Source organism: Mobula hypostoma, chromosome 10, assembly GCF_963921235.1.
Source record: "Mobula hypostoma chromosome 10, sMobHyp1.1, whole genome shotgun sequence".
In the NCBI taxonomy this organism is placed as follows: Eukaryota; Metazoa; Chordata; class Chondrichthyes; order Myliobatiformes; family Myliobatidae; genus Mobula; species Mobula hypostoma.
This window is the reverse complement of record NC_086106.1, coordinates 105,713,453-105,740,523: the sequence shown is the minus strand read 5'-3', so window position 1 is coordinate 105,740,523 and position 27,071 is coordinate 105,713,453. Positions and strand designations below refer to the sequence as shown.

The 27,071-nt window shown below is 42.2% G+C and overlaps 1 protein-coding gene, 2 long non-coding RNA genes and 2 other non-coding genes across 6 annotated transcripts in view; 2 read left to right on the top strand and 3 right to left on the bottom strand.

Annotated features, from left to right (window-relative positions):
* The window catches only part of LOC134353095 (uncharacterized), a 41,015-nt gene extending 30,711 nt beyond the window's left edge, over positions 1-10,304 (top strand). Inside the window, exons 2-3 of one of the 2 annotated variants that reach the window (XR_010019544.1) lie at positions 8,789-8,846; positions 9,676-10,304. This is a non-coding gene — a long non-coding RNA (uncharacterized LOC134353095). Of the gene's footprint in view, positions 1-7,183; positions 8,847-9,675 lie in introns of those variants that run through there. The other variant, XR_010019543.1, reaches the window with a different exon arrangement.
* LOC134353094 (cytochrome c oxidase subunit 7B, mitochondrial) lies at positions 10,100-17,924 on the bottom strand. The gene is made up of 3 exons (XM_063060988.1): positions 17,771-17,924; positions 10,855-10,979; positions 10,100-10,301 (listed from the first exon to the last, which is right to left on the bottom strand). Exons 1-3 carry the CDS (start codon positions 17,805-17,807, stop codon positions 10,224-10,226), a joined length of 240 nt encoding a protein of 79 aa, XP_062917058.1. The 5' UTR covers positions 17,808-17,924; the 3' UTR covers positions 10,100-10,223.
* A 465-nt stretch (positions 17,925-18,389) lies between these two features.
* Positions 18,390-18,503, top strand: trnal-caa (transfer RNA leucine (anticodon CAA)). Its single transcript has 2 exons — positions 18,390-18,427; positions 18,458-18,503. It is a non-coding gene; the product is annotated as a tRNA-Leu (tRNA).
* A 729-nt stretch (positions 18,504-19,232) lies between these two features.
* trnal-caa (transfer RNA leucine (anticodon CAA)) lies at positions 19,233-19,345 on the bottom strand. Its single transcript has 2 exons — positions 19,308-19,345; positions 19,233-19,278 (listed from the first exon to the last, which is right to left on the bottom strand). It is a non-coding gene; the product is annotated as a tRNA-Leu (tRNA).
* Positions 19,346-23,090: 3,745 nt separating this feature from the next.
* LOC134353391 (uncharacterized) lies at positions 23,091-24,970 on the bottom strand. Its single transcript, XR_010019607.1, has 3 exons — positions 24,847-24,970; positions 24,567-24,671; positions 23,091-23,312 (listed from the first exon to the last, which is right to left on the bottom strand). It is a non-coding gene; the product is annotated as an uncharacterized LOC134353391 (long non-coding RNA).
* Positions 24,971-27,071: the final 2,101 nt, after the last annotated feature.

Here is a 27,071-nt window from a genome sequence, read left to right as displayed (position 1 = left end):
GAAGAATTTCTTTAGCCAGAGGGTGGTGAATCTGTGAAATTTGTTGCCACAGACAGCTGTGGAGGCCAAGTCTTTGTGCATATTTAAGGCAGAGGTTGATAGATTCTTAATTTGTCAGGGTGTGAAGGGATACAGGGAGAAGGCAGGCGATTGGGGCTGAAAGGGAAATAGATCAGCCATGGTGAAATGACCAGTACAATCAGTGGGTCAAATGGCCTCCATGCAGCTTATGGCAAGGTCTGCACACCACTGCAGACTTCAAAGCTAAGCATGGTGGTGCTGTCAACATTGCTGCCTCTCTCCCAGATGAGCTAATTCATTTTTACGCTCGGTTCGATGTCACAAACACTGAGGCCCCGAAGAGAGCCACCAAAGCAACCTGCACCTTGGTCATCTCTGAGGCTGAAGTACGCAGGTGTTTTCAACGAGTGGACAGTCGCAAGGCCGCGGGACTGGACGGCATCCAGCGTGGGTACTCAGGATGTGCACAGCACAACTGGCGGGTGTGTTTGCAGACATTTTTAATCTCTCCCTCTCCCCATGTAGAGTGCCTTCCTGCTTCAAAACATCCACCATTGTTTCTGTACCTAAAAAAGACCAAGGTAACATGTCTGAATGACTGGCGTCCTGTTGCACTCACCTCAATAATAAGCAAATGCTTTGAGAGGCTGGTCAAGGACTACATCTGCAGCTTCCTACCACCCACACTGGACTCCCTACAATTCACCTAACAACACAACCAATCGACAGATGACATGATAACCACTGCTCTACACACTGCCCTTACACATCTGGAGAAGAAGGATGCTTATGTGAGAATGCTGTCCTTAGACTACAGTTCAGCATTCAACAGCATAATTCCCTCCAGGCTTGACAAGAAGCTCAGAAACCTCGGTCTCCACCCTGCCTTGTGCAGCTGGATACTGGATGTCCTGTCAGATCACCAGCAGGTGGTAAGAGTGGGCTCCCTCACATCTGCCTCTCTGACCCTCAACACAGGAGCCCCTCAGAGCTGTGTCCTAAGTCCCCTCCTTTACTCTCTGTATACCCACAACCGTGTTGCCACCCACAGCTCCAATCTGCTAATTAAATTTGCTGGCAACACTACATTGATTGGCCTGATCTCAAATAATAATGCAGCCTACAGAGAAGAAGTCATCACCCTGACATGGTGTCAAGAAAACAACCTCTCTCTCAATGTCACAAAAACAAAGGAGCTGGTTGTGGATTACAGGAGGAGTGGAGACAGGCTAACCCCTATTGACATCAATGGATCTGGGGTTGAAAGGGTGAACAGCTTTAAGTTCCTCGGCATACACATCACCAAGGATCTCACATGATCTGTACATACTGGCTGTGTGGTGAAAAAAGCACAACAACGCCTCTTTCACCTCAGATGGTTGAAGAAGTTCGGCAAGAGTCCCCAAATCCTAATGACTTTCTACAGGGGCACAATTGAGAGAATCCTGGCTGGCTGATTCATTGCTTGGTATGGGAACCCTAATTCCCTCAATTGCAGGACTCTGCTGAGAGTGGTGCAGACAGCCCAGCGCATCTGTAGATGTGAACTTCCCACTATTCAGGACATTTACAGAGAAAGATGCGTAAAAAGGGCCCAAAGGGTCATTGGGGACCTGAGTCACCCCAATCATAAACTGTTCCAGCTGCTACCATCTGGGAAACAGTATCGCAGCATAAAAGCCAGGACCAACGCGCTCTGGGACAGCTTCTTCCACCAGGCCATCAGACTGATTAATTCACGCTGATACAATTGTATTTCAATGCTATATTGACTGTCCTGTTGTACATAATGTTTGTTACAAATTACTATAAATTGCACATTGCATTTAGACAGATGTAATGTAAAGTTTTTACTCCTCATGTATGTGAAGGATGTAAGAAATAAAGTCAATTCAATTCAATTCATATCTTATGGTTTTTTTAATGTTTTTTAATGAGACATTGGGATCTCTTCTGGGGAAGGTGGGACCTGTACAGATTGGATGAGTTGCACCTGAATTCGAGGGGGAGCAATATCCTTGCAGGTGGGTTTTGCTAGCGTGGTTCAGGAGGGTTTAAACTAATTTGCAAGGGGGATGGGACCCGGAGCGATAGAGCAGTGAAAGAAGTGCATGGAGTAAAGCCAGATCTAACATATAGAGAGGCTTTGAGGAAAGAGAAGCAGAATAAAGGGTGTAAAGGTAGTAAGGTAGAAGGACTGAAGTGTGTGTACCTCAATGCAAGAAGCATCAGGAACAAAGGTGATAAGCTGAAAGCTTGGATTCATACATGGAATTATGATGTAGTGGCCATTACAGAGATTTGACTGGCACCAGGGCAGGAATGGATTCTCAATATTCCTGGATTTCAGTGCTTTAAAAGGGATGGGGGGGGGAGGGGAGGAGGGGTGGCATTACTGGTCAGGGTGGGTAATGTAGCAGGATCCTCTTTTGAGTCAGTATGGGTGAAAGTCAGGAACAGGAAGGGAGCAGTTACTCTATTGGGGGTATTCTGTAGGTCCCCTGGTAGCAGCAGAAATACAGAGGAGCAGATTGGAGGCTGATTTTGGAAAGGTGCAAAAATAACAGGGTTGTTATCATGGGTGACTTTAACTTCCCTAATATTGATTGGCACCTGATTAGTTCCAAGGGTATAGATGGGGCAGAGTTTGTTAAGTTTGTCCAGGACGGATTCCTGTCACAGTATGTGGACAGGCCGACTAGGGGGAATGCCATACTAGATCTAGTACTAGGTAATGAACCGGGTCAGGTCACAGATCTCTCAGTGGGTAAGCATCTGGGGGACAGTGACCACCGCTCCCTGGCCTTTAGCATTATCATGGAAAAGGACAGAATCAGAAGAGGACAGGAAAATTTTTAATTGGGGAAGGGCAAATTATGAGGCTATAAGGCTAGGAGTTGCGGGTGTGAATTGGGATGATGTTTTTTCAGGGAAATGTACTATGGACATGTGGTCGATGTATTGAGATCTCTTGCAGGATGTTAGGGATAAATTTGTCCCGGTGAGGAAGATAAAGAATGGTAGGGTGAAGGAACCATGGGTGACAAGTGAGGTGGAAAATCAAGTCAGGTGGAAGAAGGCAGCATACATGAGGTTTACGAAGCAAGGATCAGATGGGTCTATTGAGGAATATAAGGAAGCAAGAAAGGAGTTTAAGAAGGGGCTGAGAAGAGCAAGAAGGGGGCATGAGAAGGCCTTGGCAAGTAGGGTAAAGGAAAACCCCAAGACATTCTTCAATTATGTGAAGAACAAAAGGATGACAGGAGTGAAGGTAGGACCAATTAGAGATAAAGGTGGGAAGATGTGTCTGGAGGCTGTGGAAGTGAGCGAGGTCCTCAATGAATACTTCTCTTTGGTATTCACCAATGAGAGGGAACTTGATGATGGTGAGGACGATATGAGTGAGGTTGATGTTCTGAAGCATGTTGATATTAAGGGAGAGGAGGTGTTGGAGTTGTTAAAATACATTAGGACGGATAAGTCCCCGGGGCCTGGCGGGATATTCCCCAGGCTGCTCCACGAGGCGAGGAAAGAGATTGCTGAGCCTCTGGCTAGGATCTTTATGTCCTCGTTGTTCTTGGGAATGGTACTGGAGGATTGGAGGAAGGCGAATGTCGTCCCCTTGTTCAAAAAAGGTAGTAGGGATAGTCCGAGTAATTATAGACCAGTGAGCCTTACGTCTGTGATGGGAAAGCTGTTGGAAAAGATTCTTAGAGATAGGATCTATGGGCATTTAGAGAATCATGGTCTGATCAGGGACAGTCAGCATGGCATTGTGAAGGGCAGATCGTGTCTAACAAGCCTGATAGAGTTCTTTGAGGAGGTGACCAGGCATATAGATGAGGGTAGTGCAGTAGATGTGATATATATGGATTTTAGTAAGGCATTTGACAAGGTTCCACACGGTGGGCTTATTCAGAAAGTCAGAAGGCATGGGATCCAGGGAAGTTTAGCCAGGTGGATTCAGAATTGGCTTGCCTGCAGAAGGCAGAGGGTCGTGGTGGAGGGAGTACATTCAGATTGGAGGATTGTGACTAGTGGTGTCCCACAAGGATCTGTTCTGGGACCTCTATTTTTCGTGATTTTTATTAATGACTTGGATGTGGGGGTAGAGGGGTGGGTTGGCAAGTTTGCAGATGACACAAAGGTTGGTGGTGTTATAGATAGTGTAGAGGATTGTCAAAGATTGCAGAGAGACATTGATAGGATGCAGAAGTGGGCTGAGAAGTGGCAGATGGAGTTCAACCTGGAGAAGTGTGAGGTGGTACACTTTGGAAGGACAAACTCCAAGGCAGAGTACAAAGTAAATGGCAGGATACTTGCTATTGTGGAGGAGCAGAGGGATCTGGGGGTACATGTCCACAGATCCCTGAAAGTTGCCTCACAAGTAGATAGGGTGGTTAAGAAAGCTTATGGGGTGTTAGCTTTCATAAGTCGAGGGATAGAGTTTAAATCGCGATGTAATGATGCAGCTCTATAAAACTCTGGTTAGGCCACAATTGGAGTACGGTGTTCAGTTCTGGTCGCCTCACTGTAGGAAGGATGTGGAAGCATTGGAAAGGGTACAGAGGAGATTTACCAGGATGCTGCTTGGTTTAGAGAGTATGCATTATGATCAGAGATTAAGGGAGCTAGGGCTTTACTCTTTGGAGAGAAGGAGGATGAGTGGAGACATGACAGAGGTGTACAAGATAATAAGAGGAATAGAGTGGATAGCGAGCGCCTCTTCCCCAGGACACCACTGCTCAATACAAGAGGACATGGCTTTAAGGTAAGGGGTGGGAAGTTCAAGGGGAATATTAGAGGAAGGTTTTTTACTCAGAGGGTGGTTGGTGCGTGGAATGAACTGCCTGAGTCATTGGTGGAGGCAGATACACTCGTGAAGTTTAAAAGACTAATAGACAGGTATATGGAGGAATTTAAGGTGGGGGGTTATATGGGAGGCAGGGTTTGAGGGTTGGCACAACATTGTGGGCCGAAGGGCCTGTAATGTGCTGTACTATTCTATGTTCTATTATTTAGAGGTACAGTCTGGAATAGGTCCTGCCATGCTGCCCAGCAACCCCCGGTTTAACACTAGCCTAATCATTGGACAATTAACCTACTAACTGGTACGTCTTTGGAATGTGGGATGAAACCAGAGGTCCCAGAGAAAACCCACCCATTCAATGGGCAGGACATACAGATGACGTCAAATCTGAAATTCAATGCCCCAATCTGTAATAGTGTTGCGCTAACTGCTGTACTATGATGGCACCCATAAAATCCTTCCATTGTAGTACTTTTACTTCTAGAAAGTGATTAGAACCACTTCCAAATAACTTCCGTTAAACACACAAAATGCTGGAGGAACTCGGCAGGTCAGGCAGCATCTATGGAAGTAAATAGACAGTCGACGTTTTGGGTTGAGACCCTTCATCAGGACTGGAAAGGAAGGGGGAATTTAAAATGTATCAGACCAATATTTTAAGTGATTTAAAGTGACTGAGGGATGAAGGCCTGAAACTCCTAACAAAAACATCAATTCAACTATATTTACATCAATAATCATTTTGAAAATAGTTATTTGCTGATGTAGATAGGAACAAAGGTTGTGAACTCAAATGTTGAAGCATCTCATCAGCCCTAATAATCATGTGACTTGTCCACAAAGATAGCTAGCTGTACTACAGCCCCACCTCTTGAGTAAATGTCTAACTGCAAGATGAACTTTGCATTTAACAGTTGATGTGAAGAATAAAAGCCTCTTACATTCTTCCAAATATTTCGGACAACTAGGTTTGAAATGTAGTCACCTGCTATACCCTAGGAAATGGAGTGGCCTATGTAAGCCTAGCATGTTCCTCCAAAGTAATAAAGAACAAATTATCTCTCTGATATTGAACAAAGTTTTTGGATAAATATTACTCAGGAAACCAGGACTTAGTTCCATGTTTTTTGTTTGGAAAAATGGCTTATGATATTGTATATCCATCTGGGAATGCAAATGGACCTTCAATTCAAATGTATCAGCAATTACGTTGAATTTCCTCATTATTGCACTGAAGCATTAGTCTCCATTTTTCTGGTCATTTCTCTACTGTCAGATTTGAACCCATAATTCAGAGGGTGGCAAATAAGGCAAATGAAAGGTTTGATTTTCTGCACTTGGCATAATATTGTTTCCAATCAACTCAAGTTAGCTAACACTTACATAATGACTTGTACTTAACAGCAGTTTTAGCATGACAAATAACCTAGCCACAAAATAATTGCCAAACAAAACTGGACAGACACATAAGCCTCAGTCTAATTAAATGTTTAAGTGTTTCTGAGAGAGTGAAGTTGTATGAATGAATGTTGAAATACGGTAAGATTTAAGATACAGTTTTTTAGCTCTGAGACTTGACATTGAAAGCACATCTACCAAAAATGAAGGGACTAAAATCTGGGAATACTGAAATATTGAAGGTCAGAGCTGCAGAAGTCCAAGTGGTAATGGATGAGAACATATTGAGATTTAAATGCAGGAAGCAATTTCAAGCAATCTTAACCAGAAAACAACAGATTAACAAGCACAAGAGCAATGGGACTTAATGTGGAGTGCAGAACACATCACAATGATGAAGTTCTAGGGAGGTAGAACAAGATCAGTTGGTCATAAGCGGATTCAAACTATCATATCCAGATGCATGACCAAGATGTGTATGAGAGTTTTGGCAGGTGAACTGAAGGAGGGCTCAAGTGTGGTATTGCTTCAAACGTTAAAGGTCTTGATTAGACAGCCTAAATTTGACATCAAAAAATCTGGTTCAATCAAAAGAATGCAGATACTGAAATCTCGAGCAACACACAAAAAGCTGTTGAAACTCAGGTTAGGCAGCATTTATGAAGGGAAATGGACAGTCAATATTTCAAGCTGAGATAATGGTCTCGATCCAAAATATTAATTGTCCATTTATGCTATAACCAGTCAGAATAAAGCAGTGGAATAATTAAATGGAGAACAAAGGGGTTTGGGACAAGTATTAAAATAATCAGCTTTGATCTTTACAAAGTAGAAAATTTATCCTCATCAGTTTCACATATCACAGTATAACAATTTAGAATTCAGAAATATAACAAGGATAAGTTTATTAGCATCATTGTATGTGCACAAACCATTTTTGTATAAATTTGCCAAGTATGTGGATGAAAATGAGATTCCCGGATGTTATGTTTCCTCCCAGGTATCCGGGTCCAGGACATCTTAAATTGAGTCCTCAGCATTCTTAAGCTGGAGGATGAACAGCCAGAGGTCGTGGTCCATAGAGGTACCAATGACCTGGATAGGATTAATGACAAGGTTCTGCTTAGGGAGTTGGGTGCTGTTAAAGGACAGTACCTGCAGGGTTGTGATTTCAGGATTGCTACCCGTGCCACATGCTAGTGAGGCCAGAACTAGGAAGATTACACAGTTTAACACATGGCTGGGGAGTTGGTGTAGGAGGGAGGATGTAAGATTTTTGGATCATTAGACTCTTCCAGGAAAGGTGAGACCTGTACAGAAGGGATGGCTTGCACCTAAACTGGAGGGGAACTAATATCCTAGTGGGAAAGTTTGCTAATGCTGCACAGTGGGGTTTAAACTGGAGTTGCATGGGGATAGGCACCAGAATGCTAGAAGTTAGTGAAGAGGTCGTGGAGGCAGATGCTGGTAAGACCTCAGACCTCAGGAGTCAAAAAGATTGAGCATGGTGTATATTTCAATGCAAAGTTTCATAGGAAAGGCAGATGAGCTCAGGGCATAGATCAACACCAGAAATTATGATATTGTAGCCATTAGTGAAACTTGGTTGCATGAGGGAGAGGACTGGCAACTCAATATTCCAGGATTCTGTTGTTTTAGATATGACCAAGTGGGATGGATTAAAGGAGGAGTATTGGCGTTACTAGTTAGGGAAAATGTCACTGCAGTGCTCTGTCAAGACAGACTGGAGAACTCAACTAGTGAGATCTTATGGGTGGAACTGAGAAATAAGATTGAGAGGACATTTGATAGAGGTATACAAAATTATGAGGGGTACAGATAAGGCTTTTTCCACTGATGTTGGGTGAGACTACAACCAGAGGTCTTGGCTTAAGAGTGAAAGATGAGAAGTTTAAGGGGAACATGAGGGGAAACCTCTTCATTCTGAGGGTCATGAGAGTGTGGAATGAGCTGCCAGTACAAGTGGTGCATGCAAGCTCGATTTCAACTTTTAAGAGAAGTTTGGATAGATACATGTATAGTAGGGATATGGAGGGCTATGGTCCCTATGCAAGTCAATGGAAGTAGACAGTTCTGCATGAACTAGATGGGCTGAGGAGCATGTTTCTGTGCTGTACTTCCCTATGTCAGCAACAACGAGAACCCTTCTGAGCACCAGTAAACATGAAGTGAATACAGACAATTCCTACAGAAACAACTGAAACTAAGAGTCACACAAGCATATTGGAGGATGGTACAAAGGATTAGTTCCTCTTTATCTGTCATTTCTCTAATGGCATGATGGAAACCTGATTAAAAAATTCATGATTGGAGCTTTGGAATGAATGGCACAGATTTGAAATCAAATAGGATTTAAAATAAATGACAGAGTAAACCAGCCAGAAGTTAATTTTATAATCTAAGATGATTACAGAATAGGAATGGTAATAGGAGCTAAGGTGGTACAACCAGTTTTTAATGTTTAGCAAAATTAGTAATTCACTATAATCTTATGAAAAACCATCAATATGAAGTTTCAAATCTAATCACTTTTTGCAGATCCTGTTTGACCTGCTGGGTCCAGCATTGTTTCCTTTCAGATTGACAGCACCTGCAGGTTTGTATATTTTATTATTTCCTTTATCCACTGTATCATTTCAAACCTGCAGCCCTTGAACATAGGAAATAAAAATAAATGCCATACCAGTAGCTTTAGTAGCGATCTGGGCATCAGAAAGCAAAGACTCTCCAGATTACAAATCTTAGCACTTAAGTACAATGTAATTGACATCGGGCAATAAGGATGTATTTGGAGAGAAGCATGAAGATTGAGAGATAAGAGGAGGTACAAATTACAATTAGCTCCCAAAATAAGGGGAAAAGATGTTTAAAATTCATGTTCTGAACGCTTTCACTGAAGAGCAAGTGGAAACAAATTCAATTATCTTCAAAGGCTTTGAATAAATGCACAAGTTGCTAAAATCACAAGGCAATGAGGAAAAAGCAGAGCAGCAGGACCTATTGGATAGCTCAACCAGGGTCAATAGTCCAACTGACCTCCTGCTCTAGGAACACCATGTTCCTGTGACCTATAGTTTTTGAAATATTACAGCTGACATTCTTGGTGGCAAATTAGCTTTAAGAATTATCATATACTATCAATTAGGTTTAGGATCCTTACTAGAATCCGCTGTGTAGCATCTCTCCAGTTCCAAATACCTTTGATATAAAACTTCTTGTCTGTACTCCTTCAAGAGCATGTTGCTTTTTTTTTTACAATATACCTTTTTTCCTTTCCTCCTGTACTACAAATGTCTGCCTTGTCTAAATTGGGTTTTAGGACAGAATAGCCTTCTTTTCTGTCTCTGCAATTCCCCCAGTATTCATTTGTAAAGCATTTATAGATATCTAATGTGAAGAGTTCAACTTAGCTCTATTAACTTAAGGAGATATGAAAACGCAGATGCTGGAAGGCAGAGGAAAACTGTCAACATTTCGGGCAAATCCCTAATCACTACTGATGACAAACCCAACTCCGCCATAGACAGTGCCAAGTCCGGCTGCAAAAGGAGGAGAGTTGGACATGGGGCAAGCAACCCCATCCCATAATAACCCAGTGGAAAAGAATTGCCAACAGAAGCTCTCAGACATCCCTGGGAGAGGAAGTATCTTCACCTAGAAGACGCATATAGAAGAGCTACACTTGGACTTGAAAGACTGGCCCAGGTCAGAGGACTCTGGCGAGCTGCTGTTGGCGCCCTATGTCCCAGTAAGGGTGATGGGCTTAAGAAGATGATGACTGAAACCACACAATCTTTTGCTTCATGTAAAACATACCCAAAAGTAAATAAAAATTCCAAAAAATACAACCTGTTTTATTAAATTTATTGATTTACTATCAATATTAGAGGCAAATTAGTATAGCACTAGCCACGAGGCAATGGGCAAGTTCAGCCCATCTTTATTCTTCATTTCAAACACTTGGTCCTTTTGTCTAATCTGATCTCCATTCTTTAGGATTGATCTTGCCAATTGGCGACAAGTTCCATGTGATTCCAGCCTGTGTGGAAACCTACATGTAAACAAAGAATGAGAAAGCATGTATTAATTTCACAAGGGACATCTAGTTTTCTCCAAAATAACTTCATTTCAGTATTCCAGCACAAAAGTTTGACTTCCAGACTTGCTTGCTTGATTTTCTTAAATAACTTTTGCACACTGACAAAACCACAGCAAGGTACCCTTGAATTTATTTCAAAATAACCAACTTTAAAACATTAGATAATGCATGCAAGGTCCATAAAGATCACCATTCCTCCAACTGCATCACTTATGGAGTTATAATAGACGAATGACCCAACACCAAGAACCATCTTTCTCAACACAGACTGTTCTTAAGAAGACACTCATCAAAAAAAATTTAAAACAATCAAATTAACTCAAGTTCTTAAATAACATTTAAAAACTTATGAAAGACAAAAAAAAATTTTTTACTCAGTTTTCACTGATACTTGATAATAACACAACAAACGTTTAATGAGAGAATACAAGTTCCATACATAATCCTTTTGTACTTCATGGTAAATGATTTAGTGGCTCCAGATCCTACTTTCTTTAATACTCACATAACTCCAAACTGCAACACAGAATACTATTCCTCCTGCCAGGACAGCATTTCCATATTTATCATGGAAGTCAGGACCAGCTTTCTGATGAGCTCGTCTTGCTGCAATGTGGCGAATGCTCTGACCTAAATATGTTTAAAGATATCCATAGTTAACATTTTAAAATTCAGTTCAACATCATGTTCCTACGCACAAAAAACTTCTTAAAATTTAAAAAAGGCTCTAGTATTTCTCCAACCCTTCCCATACCATATCCTGTTACAGCCATTTTTCAATCCATTCTGTTACAATCTCTTATATGCTTCAATGATATGAAAATCCATTCTGCATCCATGAATACTTTTTGGAAGTTCATTTACAATATTTACATCAATCCTCTGCCACTTAACCAGTAACATACAACTGTTTTTCTAAACAAATCCACGCAGGTCTCCAATTATTGCTCACTGAGCAGTTAATCAGAAATAAACATTGAAAATAGTAATAGGAGTAGGAGAGTCCTGAAGAAGGGTCTTGGCCTGAAACCTCAACTATTTCCCTCCATATTTGCTACCTGACATGCTGAGTTCCTCCAGCATTTGTGTTGCTCAAGATTTCCAGCATCTTGCAGAAGCTCCAGTTTATGGTAGGCCCTTTAAGCCTGTTCATTCATTCAATATCACAGCTGATCATATGAATACCACATTCCAATTCTTCCCATGTTCTTCGATGCCTTAGTTTAGAAATGCATCTATTTCCATAAATTCAAAGTAAATTTATTATCAAAGTACATATGCGTCAAGATATACAACCTTGAGATTCATTTTCTTGTGTGCATACTCAGCAAGTCGAAGAACCATACTAGAATCTATGAAAGACTGAACTAAACAGGTTGGACAAACAACCAATGTGCAAAAGGCAACTGTGCAAATACAAAAGAAAAAAGAGATAATAATAATAAATAATGAGTGTCCAGAGGTTGTGGGAATAGTTCAGTGATGGGTCAAGGAAAGTTATCCCTACTGGTTCAAGAGCCTGATGGCTGAGGGGTAATAACTGTTCCTGAACCCGGTGTGATTGCAGCAGCAAGAAGAAAGCATGACCCGGCTGGTGGGGTCCCTGATGATGGATGCTGCTTTCCTGCAACAGAAATTCATGTACGTGTGCTCAAGGGTGGGGAGGGTTTTATCCGTGATGGACTGGGCCATATCCACTACTTTTTTTAGGATTTTCTGTTCAAGGGCATTGAAGTTTCCATACGAGGTTGTGATGCAGCCAGTCAATATACTCTCCACCACATACCCAAAGAAGTTTGCCAAAGTTTTAGATGTCATGCCAAATCTTCGCAAACTTCTAAGGAAGTAAATGCGCTGCCGTGCTTTCATCATAATTGCACTTGTGTGCTGGGTGCAGGACAGGTCCTCTGAAATGACAACTCTGAGGAATTTAAAGTTGCTGACTCTCTCCTCCTCTGATCCTCCGATGAGGACTGGCTCATCGACTGCTGGTTTCCTCCTCATGAAGTCAATAATCAGCCTCTTGGTCTTGCTTATATTGATAAGAGGTTGTCGTTGTGGCAGCACACATCCAGATTTTCAATCTCCCTCCTATCTGCTGATTCATCATCCCTTTTGATTTGTCCTGGGGTGTATGGGGTGTCAGGGAGGGGTAGCACCTCTGGTGAGGGAACATGTCGCATCCTTTTCAAGGCAGTTAGTCCACCTTTGGTCCCCACCTGGCACTCAGCTCTCACCTGTAGCTCCCCGTAGCTGTTTGCATGCGACAGCAGCCACACCCCGGGCAATGGCTTCGACAAGCCGGCTAAACCAGGTGAGGGTAGCCGACGGGTCTCAAACTCTCGGTGAGATAGGGAGTTGTCTATCCCAGCATGTGAAGACAGACTCCGGCGGATTGAGCGGATGAGACCTATGGAAGGTCCAACTGTCAAGAAGGCGGTCTCTGCATGTGTCGTGGAACATGTAGAGCAGGACAAGACACAGAAGACGTCCTGGTCACCCACTGCGCCTAGTCCCATCTCCAGCCGTCTCGACTCTGTCTTGCCACTGGATCCAGATGGGAATTGGGAAGAGGGTGAGGCTGACTCTCCCTCACTTAAATCCAAATCACGCACTAGTCTCAACACCATAATGGTCCTCGTCAACAATGGATGAACACATGATTTGTCCTATAACAGTGGTATCATCAGCAAACTTAATTATGGCATTCGAGCTGTGCTTAGCCACAGTCGTAAGTGTAAAGCTAGTAGTGCAGGGGACTAAGCATACAGCTTTCTGGTGCACCTCTGCTGATGGTGATTTTGGAGAGACGTTTGTTACCAATCCAAACTGACTAGCGTCTGCAAGTGAAGAAATCGAGGATCCAAGTGCACAAGGAGATACTGAGGCCAAGGTCTTAAAGCTTATTGAGCCGTAATTGATAAAAAGCATCCTGACGTATGCATCTTTGCTGTCCAGATGTTCCAGGCTTGAGTGAAGAGCCAATGAAATGGCATCTGCTGTGGACCTGTTATGCCAGTAGGCAAATTGGAGCGGATCCAAGTTGTTTCTCAGGTAGGAGTTGGTATGTTTCAACATCATCCTCTCAAATCACTTCATCACAGTGGATGTAAGTGCTACTGGACCACAGTCTTTGAGGCAGGTTACAACATTCTTCTTAGGCATTGGTACAATTGAAGCCTGCTTAAAGTAGGTGGATACCTCAGACTGCCAAAGCGAGAGGTAAGCTACCTGTGAACACCCCAGTCCATAAGACCACAAGATATAGGAGCAGAAGTAGGCCATTCGGCCCATCGAGTCTGCTCCACCATTCAATCATGAGCTGATCCAATTCTTCCAGTCATCCCCATACCCTTTGATGCCCTGGCAAATCAAGAACCCAGCTATCTCTGCCTTAAATACACCCAATGACTTGGCCTCCACAGCCGCTCGTGGCAACAAATTCCACAGATTTACCACCCTCTGACTAAAGTAGTTTCTCTACATCTCAGTTCTAAATGGATGTCCTTCAATCCTGAAGTCGTGCCCTCTTGTCCTAGAATCCCCTACCATGGGAAATAACTTTGCCATATATAATCTGTTCAGGCCTTTTAACATTTGGAATGTTTCTATGAGATCCCCCCTCATTTTCCTGAACTCCAGGGAATACAGCCCAAGAGCTACCAGACGTTCCTCATACAGTAACCCTCTCATTCCTGGAATCATTTTCGTGAATCTTCTCTGAACCCTCTCCAATATCAGTATATCCTTCCTAAAATAAGGAGCCCAAAACTGCACACAATACTCCAAATGTGGTCTTATGAGTGCCTTATACAGCCTCAACATCACATCCCGGCTCTTATATTCTATACTTCTAGAAATGAATGCCAACATTGCATTCACCTTCTTCACAACCGACTCAACCTGCAGGTTAACCTAGGGTATCTTGCACAAGGACTCCCAAGTCCCTTTGCATCTCTGCATTTTGAATTCTCTCCCCATCTAATAGTCTGCCCGTTTACTTCTTCCACCAAAGTGCATAACCATACACTTTCCAACATTGTATTTCATTTGCCACTTCTTTGCCCATTCCCCTAAACTATCCGAGTCTCCCTGCAGGCTCTGTTTCCTCAACACTACCCGCTCTTCCACCCATCTTTGTATCATCGGCAAATTTAGCCACAAATCCTTTAATACCCTAGTCCAAATCATTGACATACATCGTAAAATGTAATGGTCCTAACACCAACCCCTGTGGAATTCCACTGGTAGCCAGCAGCCAGCCAGAATAGGATCCCTTTATTCCCACTCTGTTTACTGCAGATCAGCCAATGCTCCACCCATGCTAGTAACTTCCCTGTAATTCCATGGGCTCTTATCTTGCTAAGCAGCCTCATGTGCGGCACCTCATCAAAGGCCTTCTGAAAATCCAAGTACACCACATTTACTGCATCTCCTTTGTCTACCCTGCTTGTAATTTCCTCAAAGAATTGCAGTAGGTTTGTCAGACAGGATCCTCCTTTCAGGAAACTATGCTGGCTTTGGCCTACCTTGTCATGTGCCTCCAGGTATTCCTTAATCTCACCCCTAACAATCAATTCCAACAACTTCCCAACCACTGATGTCAGGCTAACAGGTCTATAGTTTCCTTTCTGCTGCCTCCCACCCTTCTTAAATAGCAGAGTAACATTTGCAATTTTCCAGTCATCCGGTACAATGCCAGAATCTATCGATTCTTGAAAGCTCATCATTAATGCCTCTGCTATCTCTCCAGCTACTTCCTTCAGAACCCGAGGGTGCATTCCATCAGGTCCAGGAGATTAATCCACCCTCAGAGCATTATGCTTCCTGAGCACCTTCTCAGTCGTAATTTTCGCTGCACAAACCTCACTTCCCTGACACTCTTGAATGTCCGGTATACTGCAGACCATTCCATAGGTTCTTATCTTGCTAAGCAGCCTCATGTGCAGCACGTTGTCAAAGGCCTTCTGAAAATCCAAGTACACCACATCTACTACAGTCAGTTGATCAGTTCAGGTCTTTAGTACTCGCCCATGGAAAGCATCAACCCCATCTAGGCTGGATGCTTTTTGTGCGTTCAACCTCCTGAAGGATGCTCTTGTGTCAGCCTCAGAGACTGAGATTATTTTTAAAAATTGAGACACAGTGCGAAATAGGCCCTTCTAGCCCTTCGAGCAATGCAGCCCAGTAACTCCGGATTTAATTCAAGCCTCATCATGAGACATTACAATGACTAACTGACCTTCCAATCGGTAGGTCTTTGGAATGTGGGAGGAAAGAGCACCCAGAGGAAATCCACACAGTAATGGGGAGAGCTCCTTAAAGGCAGTGGTAGGAATTAAACCCAGGACATCTGTACTGCAAGACATTGTGCTACTCACTATACTACCGTGCCATCTAAATCACAGTCATCAGGGTAATCCTACGCAGAAGCAAATACATCATCTCAGCTGAAATCTCTACAGTTAATGTGCTTATGCTAAATGCCCAGTTACGATAAATATCTCCCTTCATCCAGTGTGCCAAATCTGTCACAGAACATTACAGCACAGTATACACCCTTCAGTCCATGATGTTGTGCCGACCTTTTAACCTACTCTACGATCAATATAATCATTACCTCCTACATCGCCCTCCATTTTTCTTTCATTCATGTTCCCATCTTAGATTTGCCATTGCCATTGCCATTGCTGACTGGTTTGGTGCAGAGTATATAACTGTCAGGTCAGCAGAAAAGGTCACTGGCTGCAGTCTACCATCACTGCAAGACTTTATGTGTCAAGGACAAGGAAGCAAGCAGGGAAAAGCGATGCTGACACGACCCACCCAGCAAACGGCTTTTTCCAAAAACTCCCTTCTGGAAAGCACTATAGTGCTATAAGAACAAACACAGCAAGCCATCTTTAAAAGTTTCTTCCCTCAGGCTGTTAATCTGATCAACCATTTTAGTTAGCCCTGACCCCTCCCCCCCCCCATCTATACCCCATCATTGCATTGTAAACACTTTAAATCATGTTTTATTATGCTATAAATCATAAATAACATGCTGGTATTTACATTTTAATCCATATCTGTACTTTAACCTCTAGCTTTATTTCCTACATAATTGTTTATTGTGTATAAATGTTGGGTGTTGTTTTCTGTTGCTGACCAACACAACACAGCAAATTCCTAATACATGTAAATGTATATGCTGAATAAAGTTGATCTCTGATTGTTAAATGTATCTGCCTCTACCAGCACCCCGGCAGGAGTTCTATGCACCCACCATGTAAAAAAACGTATCCCTAACATTACCCCATACTAAAAATTAAGCCACCTCAGAACTTAACCTTCAGTGAACATCTAGTGAAACCTAATTGAACTAGTCTATCATCAAATAGCAGTCCAACCATCCCAAAAGTCAAGAGGAGCATGGGTTTCAAATTCAAATCTCCCATATACAAGCATTACTGTCTGCATCACCGTCTAGTATGGAGGGGAGCTACTGCACTAGATTGAAGTAAGTTGCAGAAACTTGTAAAATTAGTCAGCCCCATCATGAGTACAAGCCTCTCTTGTATCCAAGACATCTTCAAGAAGCGGTGCCTTAGGAAGGCGGCGTCCATTATTAAGGATCCCCAGGACATACCCTCTTCACACTGTTACTGTCGAGAAGGAGGTACAGAAGCCTGAAGGCACACACTCAGCAATTCAAGAACAGCTTCTTCCTCTCCAGCATCCAATTTCTAAATGAATATTGAACTCATGAACACTACCTTCTTATTTGATTTTTTTTTGCACTACCTATTTTAACTATTTGATACGCTTACTATAATTCAGTTTTTTCTCTATATTCATTTATCATGTATCTCAGTGTACTGCTGCCGTAAAGCTAACAAATTAAACCTGATTCTGATTACTACTTCTGCTCCTATATCTTATGGTCTTAAGGACTTTGGGCCTCGCGGGTGATGTTTAAAATCACACGGCCATCTTGACAATAATGAAACTGTCCCTGATTTTGTTTTCTCCTGGTATATAAAGGTTAAGCCAACTGATCAGCAGTAACCGAGTTTATATCCACATACCGTTTTTGAATAAAAATATAACATTTGCAATTTTCCAATTTCTATTGGGAGGTGCTCGAGACCTCTGCAATTCCCACCTTTCCTTCCGTAACATTCCTTCATAATCAAACAGGAACGTAAAAACAATATTTAGTAGTAAGGTAGGAATAAAGAAAAAGTTATGTTTGTTAAAAATGATAGTCTTTGCAATTCCGTTTCCTTCTTTTTAAACCTCCACAATGCAAGGTCAACTTGATGCCCTCATCCGCCTTCTGCTACCGCCAACGGGTTTAATGCAGCACTTTAACAATATTCACAAAGCCAAGAAGACACGTTTAGTTAAAGCTGAGCCACCCCTGGATTTGTATTTACCGGACAGAGACAGAAGTTTTCTGGTCAAAGGGATCATGTCTACAGCGCTCGGTCACCGGCAAACACACAAAATGGCCCCAGTTCCTTCTCCGCAACGTGCATGCGCCAACCGCTGGTGGGGTCTCAAGGAAACCGAGGGGAAAGTAATATTATTTCCGTTAGCAATCGCTGTATTTTTATTTTATATAGTTATTTGTAATCTGTAATCAAAAATGAAAAAGGGATCTAAAACGTCTGCTCGAGAGACGCATGCGCAGTTGGTACAACAGGCAAGATGAAGCTAGGAAAACAACAATTCCCAGAATGCTAGGCGGTTACCCGCTCCTTCATTCTGTTCATAAATGTTAATAAATCAATCCCTTCTCGCTTGTTTTATTCAGTTTATATTACATTGCAAATGGGATTATTTATTTGTTTAATCGAGATGGAAAAAGAGTTCAATTTCGAAATACTTAATTCTCTTCGACTCCGAAGAGAAGCTTGGAACCCGGTGCCTTTCAACGGGGAGATTGACAGCTGCCGAAATAAGTGTTGTAGGAAAAATTAAATTAAATTATTGCTGAAAAAAAACCACACGACGTCTCTGGTTATGGAAGTTGGTGTCACTGTTGTTCAATATGTCAGGATGGCCGAGTGGTCTAAGGCGCCAGACTCAAGGAATCAACTCCTTCCGTAGTAAAGCGGGTGTTCTGGTCTCCAACTGGAGGCGTGGGTTCGAATCCCACTTCTGACATGTATATTTTTCCTATATTTCAATATTTTAAAAGTTTAAATAGTAAATTAAGATTTGGTATCATCTATTATAATTTTCAAAGCATTTGATGGGTAGATTGGCAGTAGCTTTATATATCTGCTTCTATTTTGATATCTAGTGACTTTTGTAAGTGATTTTATATTAGGCCACATCCAATACATATAATAAATACTCTTCAACGTTCCATTTCATACTACGGAGAAAAATAATTCAAATATGAATTATGAAGCTTCTTCATTTCCTCGATCACGCAGGATTTTAATTGCAATTAGCACTATTATTAGCAACAGGGCCGAGAGAATGAATGATATTGATTGCATTCTTAAAGTACAGTATCCTATTTTCAGTCTTGTGGTTTAGTACTAATTATATGATATTTATATACTAATTATATTATATTTGAATTTAGTCATGTTTCTGAATTGTCGAATTTCATTGAAGCCATCGACAAAAGAGATTTTTAAAATCACTTTAATACAGCATATAGCATAAACTTTCACAAACTTACTGAATTAAGATCAATTCCCAAATATATTCATCTTGTTGATAGGATCCTACAACATAATCATAGATACAACATGGAAATGGGCATTATTTTATAATTCCATTATATTATAATCCCATTTTTATATTCTCCTCACATTACCACTTCTACCATTGACGATCACATGGAGCATCCGCTGTACCACTGCACTGCCCAAAATGTCATGTCAGGAGTGGGATTTGAACCCACGCCTCCACTTGGAGACCAGAACACCCGTTTATTACAGAAGGAGTTTATTCCTTGAGTCTGGCGCCTTAGACCACTCGGCCATCCTGACATATTGAACAACAGTGAATAAATTAAAACTGAGGGGTGGAATCTTAGAATTTAGGGTTCTAATTGGATTCTGAAATTATCTGAGTATAAAAAATGAAATACTTTTTCAACATCTGAAAGACTAAAGTCTCAGCGAAGTAAAAGAGACAGTGCAATCTATCAAATCTCTAATCAGACCACATTAGTAGTAGTTTTCTGCACCTCACCTTGGAGAGAACGTCTATTTCTTTTAATGTAGATCTACAGAATTATACCTGAACTCCAAATTAAATTACAATGGGAGACTACTCAAAGTGGGGTTGTATCTCATTGAATTTAAAGATAAGGAATTGATGATTCTATGCTGTAAAGGGAAAGCAAAATGGTAGAAAGAAACTATTTCTGCCGGTGAGCAGGTGAAAAACTTGGGGGTATGGGTGGGGGCACGTGAATGGACTATGAACAAAAAATCAGAGCCAGGACTTTTGAGTAGGGGTGGAGAGAGATGTGCATGATGTCAGAGACACTTTCACTAAGAAATCTACAAGCCTCATGTGCAAACAACAGGAATTCTGCAGATGCTGGAAATTCAAGCAACACACATCAAAGTTGCTGGTGAACGCAGCAGGCCAAGCAGCATCTGTAGGAAGAGGTGCAGTCGACGTTTCAGGCCGAGACCCTTCGTCAGGACTAACTGAAGGAAGAGTGAGTAAGGAATTTGAAAGTTGGAGGGGGAGGGGGAGATCCAAAATGATAGGAGAAGACAGGACGGGGAGGGATAGAGCCAAGAGCTGGACAGGTGATAGGCAAAAGGGGATACGAGAGGATCATGGGACAGGAGGTCCGGGAAGAAAGACAAGGAGGGGGGGGACCCAGAGGACGGGCAAGAGGTATATTCAGAGGGACAGAGGGAGAAAAAGGAGAGTGAGAGAAAGAATGTGTGCATAAAAATAAGTAACAGATGGGGTACGAGGGGGAGGTGGGGCCTTAACAGAAGTTAGAGAAGTCGATGTTCATGCCATCAGGTTGGAGGCTGATTATTAATTTTAAATTTGAAATCGATAGACTTTTCTTATCCAAAGATTTTAAAGGGGTATATGGAGATATGCCACAGATTATGTATCTCATTAAATGAACAGAACATGTCCCAGAGACAAGTAATTTATTTCTGTTTTACTTTCGTGAGCCAGTAACAAACAATTTTGATATGCACAAATCAGAGTAGAGTGGATTCCAGTTAATTGGGTCATTGATTAATTGGGGCAGCCATTTATTTGGGACAACTTTTAAAGAACAAGGAACTTATTGTGAAAATAGCTGGCATTCCATTCACTTATCTGGGACATGATGCACTTAATTGAGACAGGAGACCATTACCGAACAGTTTCTAACGAGCTTCAGACACGTCCACTTGAAGGGCCTTGAGACACAACACCGTGCTTAGAGCAAGCAGTTTTTAAATAGCGTCAGTGTGCTTGTGTTCAAAAAGGAGTGATGTTTGGCCACTGATAGTTAGTGAGAAATAAACAGTAAGACAGTCAGAACTCCTTTGCCCGCTTCAGTTTCAAGTATTCAAGCTTAGAAATGCCAGAAACTGCCAGGAGTGAAAGTTAAACAATTTCACCACTTCATCAAGTTAGAAACTACAAAGAATTTGAAGGTATCCTCTACCTTGCCGAGGCACAGCGACAACTCGTGGATACCTCCTCTTATTTACCCCTCGATCATGACCCCACTTAGGAGCACCAGGCCATTGTCTCCCACACCATCACCGACTTTATCAGCTCAGGGGATCTCCCATCCACTGTTACCAACCTTATAGTTCCCACACCTCGCACTTCCCGTTTCTACCTCCTACCCAAGATCCACAAACCTGCCTGTCCTGGCAGACCTATTGCCTCACTTGCTCCTGCCCCACCAAACTCGTTTCTGCATACCTCGACACTGTTTTATCCCCCCTTGTTCAATCCCTTCCCAACTATGTTCGTGACACTTCTCACGCTCTGAATTTTTTCAATGATTTTAAGTTCCCCTGGCCCCCACTGCTTTAAATTCACTATGGATGTCCGGTCCCTATATACCTCCATCCCCCACCAGGAAGGTCTCAAAGCTCTCCTCTTCTTTTTGGATTCCAGACCTAACCAGTTCCCCTCTACCATCACTCTCCTCCATCTAGCGGAACTAGTCCTTACTCTTAATAATTTCTCCTTTGGCATCTCTCATTTCCTCCAAAGTAAAGGTGTAGCCATGGGCACCCGTATGGTTCCCAGTTATGCCTGCCTTTTTGTTGGCTTTGTGGAACAATCCATGTTCCAAGCCTATACCGGTATCTATCCCCCACTTTTCCTTCGCTACATCGACGACTACATTGGCGCTGCTTCCTGCACGCATGCTGAGCTCATTGACTTCATTAACTTTGCCTCCAACTTTCACCCTGCCCTCAAGTTTACCTGGACCATTACCGACACCTCCCTCCCCTTTCTTGATCTTTCTGTCTCTATCTCTGGAGACAGCTTATCTACTGATGTCTACTATAAGCCCACGGACTCTCACAGCTACCTGGACTATTCCTCTTCCCACCCTGTTTTTTGCAAAAATGCTATCCCCTTCACGCAATTCCTCCATCTCCACTGCATCTGCTCTCAGGATGAGGCTTTTCATTCCAGGACGAAGGAGATGTCCTCCTTTTTTAAAGAAAGGGGCTTCCCTTCCTCCACCATCAACTCTGCTCTCAAACTCATCTCTCCCATTTCACGCACATCTGCTCTCACCCCATCCTCCCGCCACCCCACTAGGAATAGGGTTCCCCTTGTCCTCACCTACCACCCCACCAGCCTCCGAGTCCAATATATAATTCTCCATAACTTCCGCCACTTTCAACGGGATCCCACCATCAAGCACATCTTTCCCTCCCCCCTCTCTCTACTTCCCACAGGGTTCGCTCTCTACGCGACTCCCTTGTCCATTCGTCCCCCCATCCCTTCCCACCGATCTCCCTCCCGGCTCTTATCCTTGTAAGCGGAACAAGTGCTACACATGCCCTTACACTTCCTCCCTCACCACCATTCAGAGCCCCAGACAGTCCTTCCAGGTGAGGCGACTCTTCACCTGTGGGTCGGCTGGGGTGATATACTGCGTCTGGTGCTCCCGATGTGGCCTTCTATATATTGGTGTGACCCGACGCAGACTGGGAGATCGTTTCAGTGAACACCTACGCTCTGTCCGCCAGAGAAAGCAGGATCTCCCAGTGGCCACACATTTTAATTCCACTTCCCATTCCCATTCTGATATGTCTATCCACGGCCTCCTCTACTGTCAAGATGAAGCCACACTCAGGTTGGAGGAACAACACCTTATATTCCTTCTGGGTAGCCTCCATCCTGATGGCATGAATATTGACTTCTCTAACTTCCATTAATGCCCCACCTCCACCTCGTACCCCATCCGTTATTTATTTATTTGTTTGTTTGTTTTTTCTTCCCCCCCCCCTTTTTTTCTCTCTTTTTTCTCCCTCTGTCCCTCTCACTATACTCCTTGCCCATCCTCTGGGTTTTTTCCTCCTCCCCCTTTCTTTCTCCCTAGGCCTCCTGTCTCATGATCCTCCCATATCCCTTTTGCCAATCAACTGTCCAGCTCTTGGCTCCATCCCTCCCCCTCCTGTCTTCTCCTATCATTTCGGATCTCCCCCTCCCCCTCCCACTTTCAAATCTCTTACCAGCTCTTCTTTCAGTTAGTCCTGACGAAGGGTCTCGGCCCGAAATTTCGACTGTACTTCTTCCTATAGATGCTGCCTGGCCTGCTGCGTTCACCAGCATTTTCTGTGTGTGTTGCTATTCATCTTGAATGTTACAATGAAAGTGAAGATTTGGAGGATATAATCGTCGATAGCATTGTATGAAGGCAGTCCATTATCTACATGAGGTATCTGTGCTGATCTGGTTCCTTTACTGTCAATCAAAGGAACCTGCCACCATACATTGGATGATTTCCTGCATCAACAAATATTAGGAATTAATACACAGTTTTATAGTACTGTAGTAGTATTGATAGTGTTCTAATTTGTTCTGAATTTCATTTAAATACATAATTTGTTACTCAGTTAAATGGTAGTTCATTTTTTTTCTATCATTTTAACAATTTCCATGAAACTTCAGCTAACTGGAGCAGCTGATAAATTGGGCTAAAATGTACTCATCTTAATGTGTCCCAATTAACCAGAATCTACTGTATAACCAATATGGGGAATGAGTTTCTGCATAACCATTTAATCAGTTCTGTACAAATTGGTAAGGTTTTCCAGATTGGATTGCTAGCTTGCATTAAGAGAGGGCACTAAAACTGGGGAAGTGATCTAGAACGAGAAGAAAAAGAAATCAGTGATCTGTGATAGAAAGTTGACTTTGTGAAAACAGTGTATGAATATGATCAGTCCTGGTGCATCATCCTTGAAGGTTGAATACGTTCCATGTCAATACATTCTCAAGAATAATTACTACAGACATATCATTACAACTCAGACATAGATTTGGAAATAATACTGGACTCCAAAAATTGATAATTCTGGATTTTTAATTATGTTTGAAAATTGCAGAATATTTTACTTTGGAAAGGTAATAAAATTATACACATAAGTTGTCAGACTTTTCAGAACTAGACAATGAACATTAAACATATGCTATTTCATTAACATTAAATAATTACATAAAATGATTAACATAGAAATAGCAGTGGAAAATAGTTTTATAATATGACAGATGATTGAGATTTCTTGATAAAAGCCCTCACAACTGTAACAGAACATAAAATATAAATAATAAAATGTTTCTCACTGACTGGGAAATTAGAAATGACAAAACAAAAAGAACAGAAGGGCAAGCTGAAAAAGTTTTTTACTAAGAGATATAGAGCATGGATTATTTCAAAACAAATGTCAAATAAGGTAAAAGGTAAAATACATAAGATATGCTGTAAGAAGACTGGGATATTGAATCCGAGGACGTAACTCCAATTAAAGTGTGCACTTGTACGAGTGAGTTAAGTGAGAAATTCTCCCGTCCCTTGTGTATTTTCTAAAACATTTAATTACATTTGCTAGAATATGAAAGAATGATTTGTATAAAACATAACTGAAATTACTGAATTAAAGGTTATTACGTAAGAATATTAGTGAATGTGACAGAGAAAACATGCTGTCTAAAATAAATTGTTTTAGTGTCGTTGGATAGCTTGAGTGTTTCACTTACAAGACAATCTAAACAATATCTTCTAGTGCAGAGTGGAAATGAGCAGCAGGTGTCAGCAAACTTCTGGGAAAGCCCACAATTCCTCTTGCAATAACGTCCTGTGAACTGCAATAGGAATTTGCTTTAGATCATTGGTAATTAAGCACATTATTTATTTGGGAAAAGGTACACAAATTCTTCAAAATTGTGGACCAACACGATGGAGAATATAGGCTACTCGGTTTCTCCTCAAAAAGCAAATCCTTATGAGGAGAGGTTGAGTAGATGAAGACTGCATTACCTGGATAAGTCACATTGAAGGATATCCAGTGAAGGCTTGTTAGGCTAATTCTTGGAAGAGAGGTTTGTTTTATCAAGAGAAGCTAAACAGCCTTGATCTGCACTTGGCTTTCGACACCTGGAAAACAGCAACAGTTTCATCAGGCTGCTGTTTGTCGATTGCAGCTCAGCATTCAACACCATCACTGTTTTGTTACTCAAAAACATAAAAACTAATTGAAGGGAAATCAAGGGAGCCAGGAATGTGAGTCTAACTTCAGTTTTATTTTACTTTAAGCGTGGCAACATAATGAAGTATGCCATTTACGTTGTTTTACATATAACCCACAATTCATTATGTAAACAACAAAGAATGCTTAATCAAGCAATATATTTACAATATTACTCAAATAGTACTGAAATATTAAATACACAACAATCATTCCCTCTCTGCTAATCAATAAGCTTCAAAACCTGGGCCTCTGTACCTCCCTTTGCAATGAGATTATTTCTCATCAGGGGACCAGAGTCAGTCCTGATCGGTAATAATGTCTCCTTCTCGCTGACGTTCAACATAGTCACACCTCAAGGATGCATTGCTTAGCCCACTGCTCAACACCCTCTACACTCATAACTGTTTGGCAAGGCACAAGGCAAACGCCATCAATAAATTTGCTGATGGCACAATGGTTGTCAACAGTATTTCAGATGGCAACGAGGAGGCATGTAGGAGCAAGACCGTTTGGCTAGTTGAGTGATGCCACAACAACAACTTTGTGTTCATCCTCAGCAAGATGAAGGACTTCGAAAGGGTAAGTTGGGAGAATGCACTCCAATCCTCATTGAATGGTCAGCAGTGGAACGGTGGAGCAACTTTAAGTTGCTGGGCATCAACTTCTCAAAAGATCTATCCTGAGTCCAAAGTATTGATGCAATAATGATGAAGGCACGCCAGCAGCTATACTTCATTAAGAGTTTGAGAATATTTCGTATATCACCAATTTTCAACAAATATATTGTGACTGGTTGCATCACTATCTCACACTACGCTGGAGGAACTCAGCAGGTCGGGCAGCATCCGTGGAAAGGATGAGTTGACATTTCGGGCCGGAACCCTTCGTCAGGACCGAAGAGGGAAGGGGCAGAGGCCCTATAAAGAGGGTGGGGGAGGGTGGGAAGGAGAAGGCAAGGAGAAGGAGAACCCATTGTGTTTTCCCCTATTCCTTCTCACCTTTCCTGCCTATCACCTCCCAGCTTCCCCTCCCCCACCCCTTGATCTTTCTCCTTACTGGTTTTTCACCTGGTACCTACCAGCCTTCTCCTTTCCACCCTCCCCCCACCTTCTTTATACAGCCTCTGGCCCTTCCCTCTTCAGTCCTGACGAAGGGTTCCGGCCCGAAATGTTGACTCATCATTACCATGGATGCTGCCCAACCTGCTGAGTTCCTTCAGCGTGTTGTGAGAGTTGCTTAGATCCCAGCATCTGCGGATTATTTTGCATCACTATCTGGTATGGAGGCTCCAGTGCACAGGATCAAAAGAAGCTGCAGAGCATTTTAAAATTTGCTAGCTCCATCATGGGCACAAGTCTCCCCACCATCAAGGACTTCCTCATTTTGAATCCTCACCACCATGCCATAAGAAATAAGACATAAGACATAGTATTCTTCTCATTACTACATCAGCGGGGAAGTACAGGAGTTGGAAGACTCACATATAGCATCTAAGAACAGATTCTTCCTCTCTGCCGTCAGATTTCTGAACGGCCCATGAACAATATCTCGGTATTCCTCTTCTGCACTACATAATTATTTACTTTCTTGTTGTAATTTATATTAATTTTTATGTCAGCATTGTACTGCTGCCACAAAACAACAAATTCCGCAATATATGTCAGTGATAATAAACACAATTCTGAATTGATTCTGATTTTGATTGTTGGAATTTATAGTGGCAGTTGAGTGGAAACATCAGATTGAAGTAGGAAGCGGTTAAAAATGTCTGCAAATACCCCACCAGTTGATCTGCATGGGATTGAAGGTCATGGCCAGACACCATCCAAGCCAAATGCCTTTCATGGTTTCATTCTCTGGATCTTAAGTCTGCAACAGTGACTCTAGGTTCAGGTGCATTGGAGGCTGTTGGGGCAGATGGTAAAATTCCATTCCCTTTCTGTTCAAAATGTGCATAGAATACATTAAGCTTATCAGGAAGGGTGCACTGTTATCAGTGACGCTGCCTGACTTT

Coding starts and splice junctions, on each gene's coding strand:
- LOC134353094 (XM_063060988.1), bottom strand. CDS start 17,807: ATGATCCCTTTGACCAGAAAACTTCTGTCTCTGTCCG. Junction 10,980..17,770: donor AAAACTTCTGTCTCTGTCCG/GTAAATACAAAT, acceptor AAACATATTTAG/GTCAGAGCATTCGCCACATT. Junction 10,302..10,854: donor GTGTTGCAGTTTGGAGTTAT/GTGAGTATTAAA, acceptor GTTTACATGTAG/GTTTCCACACAGGCTGGAAT.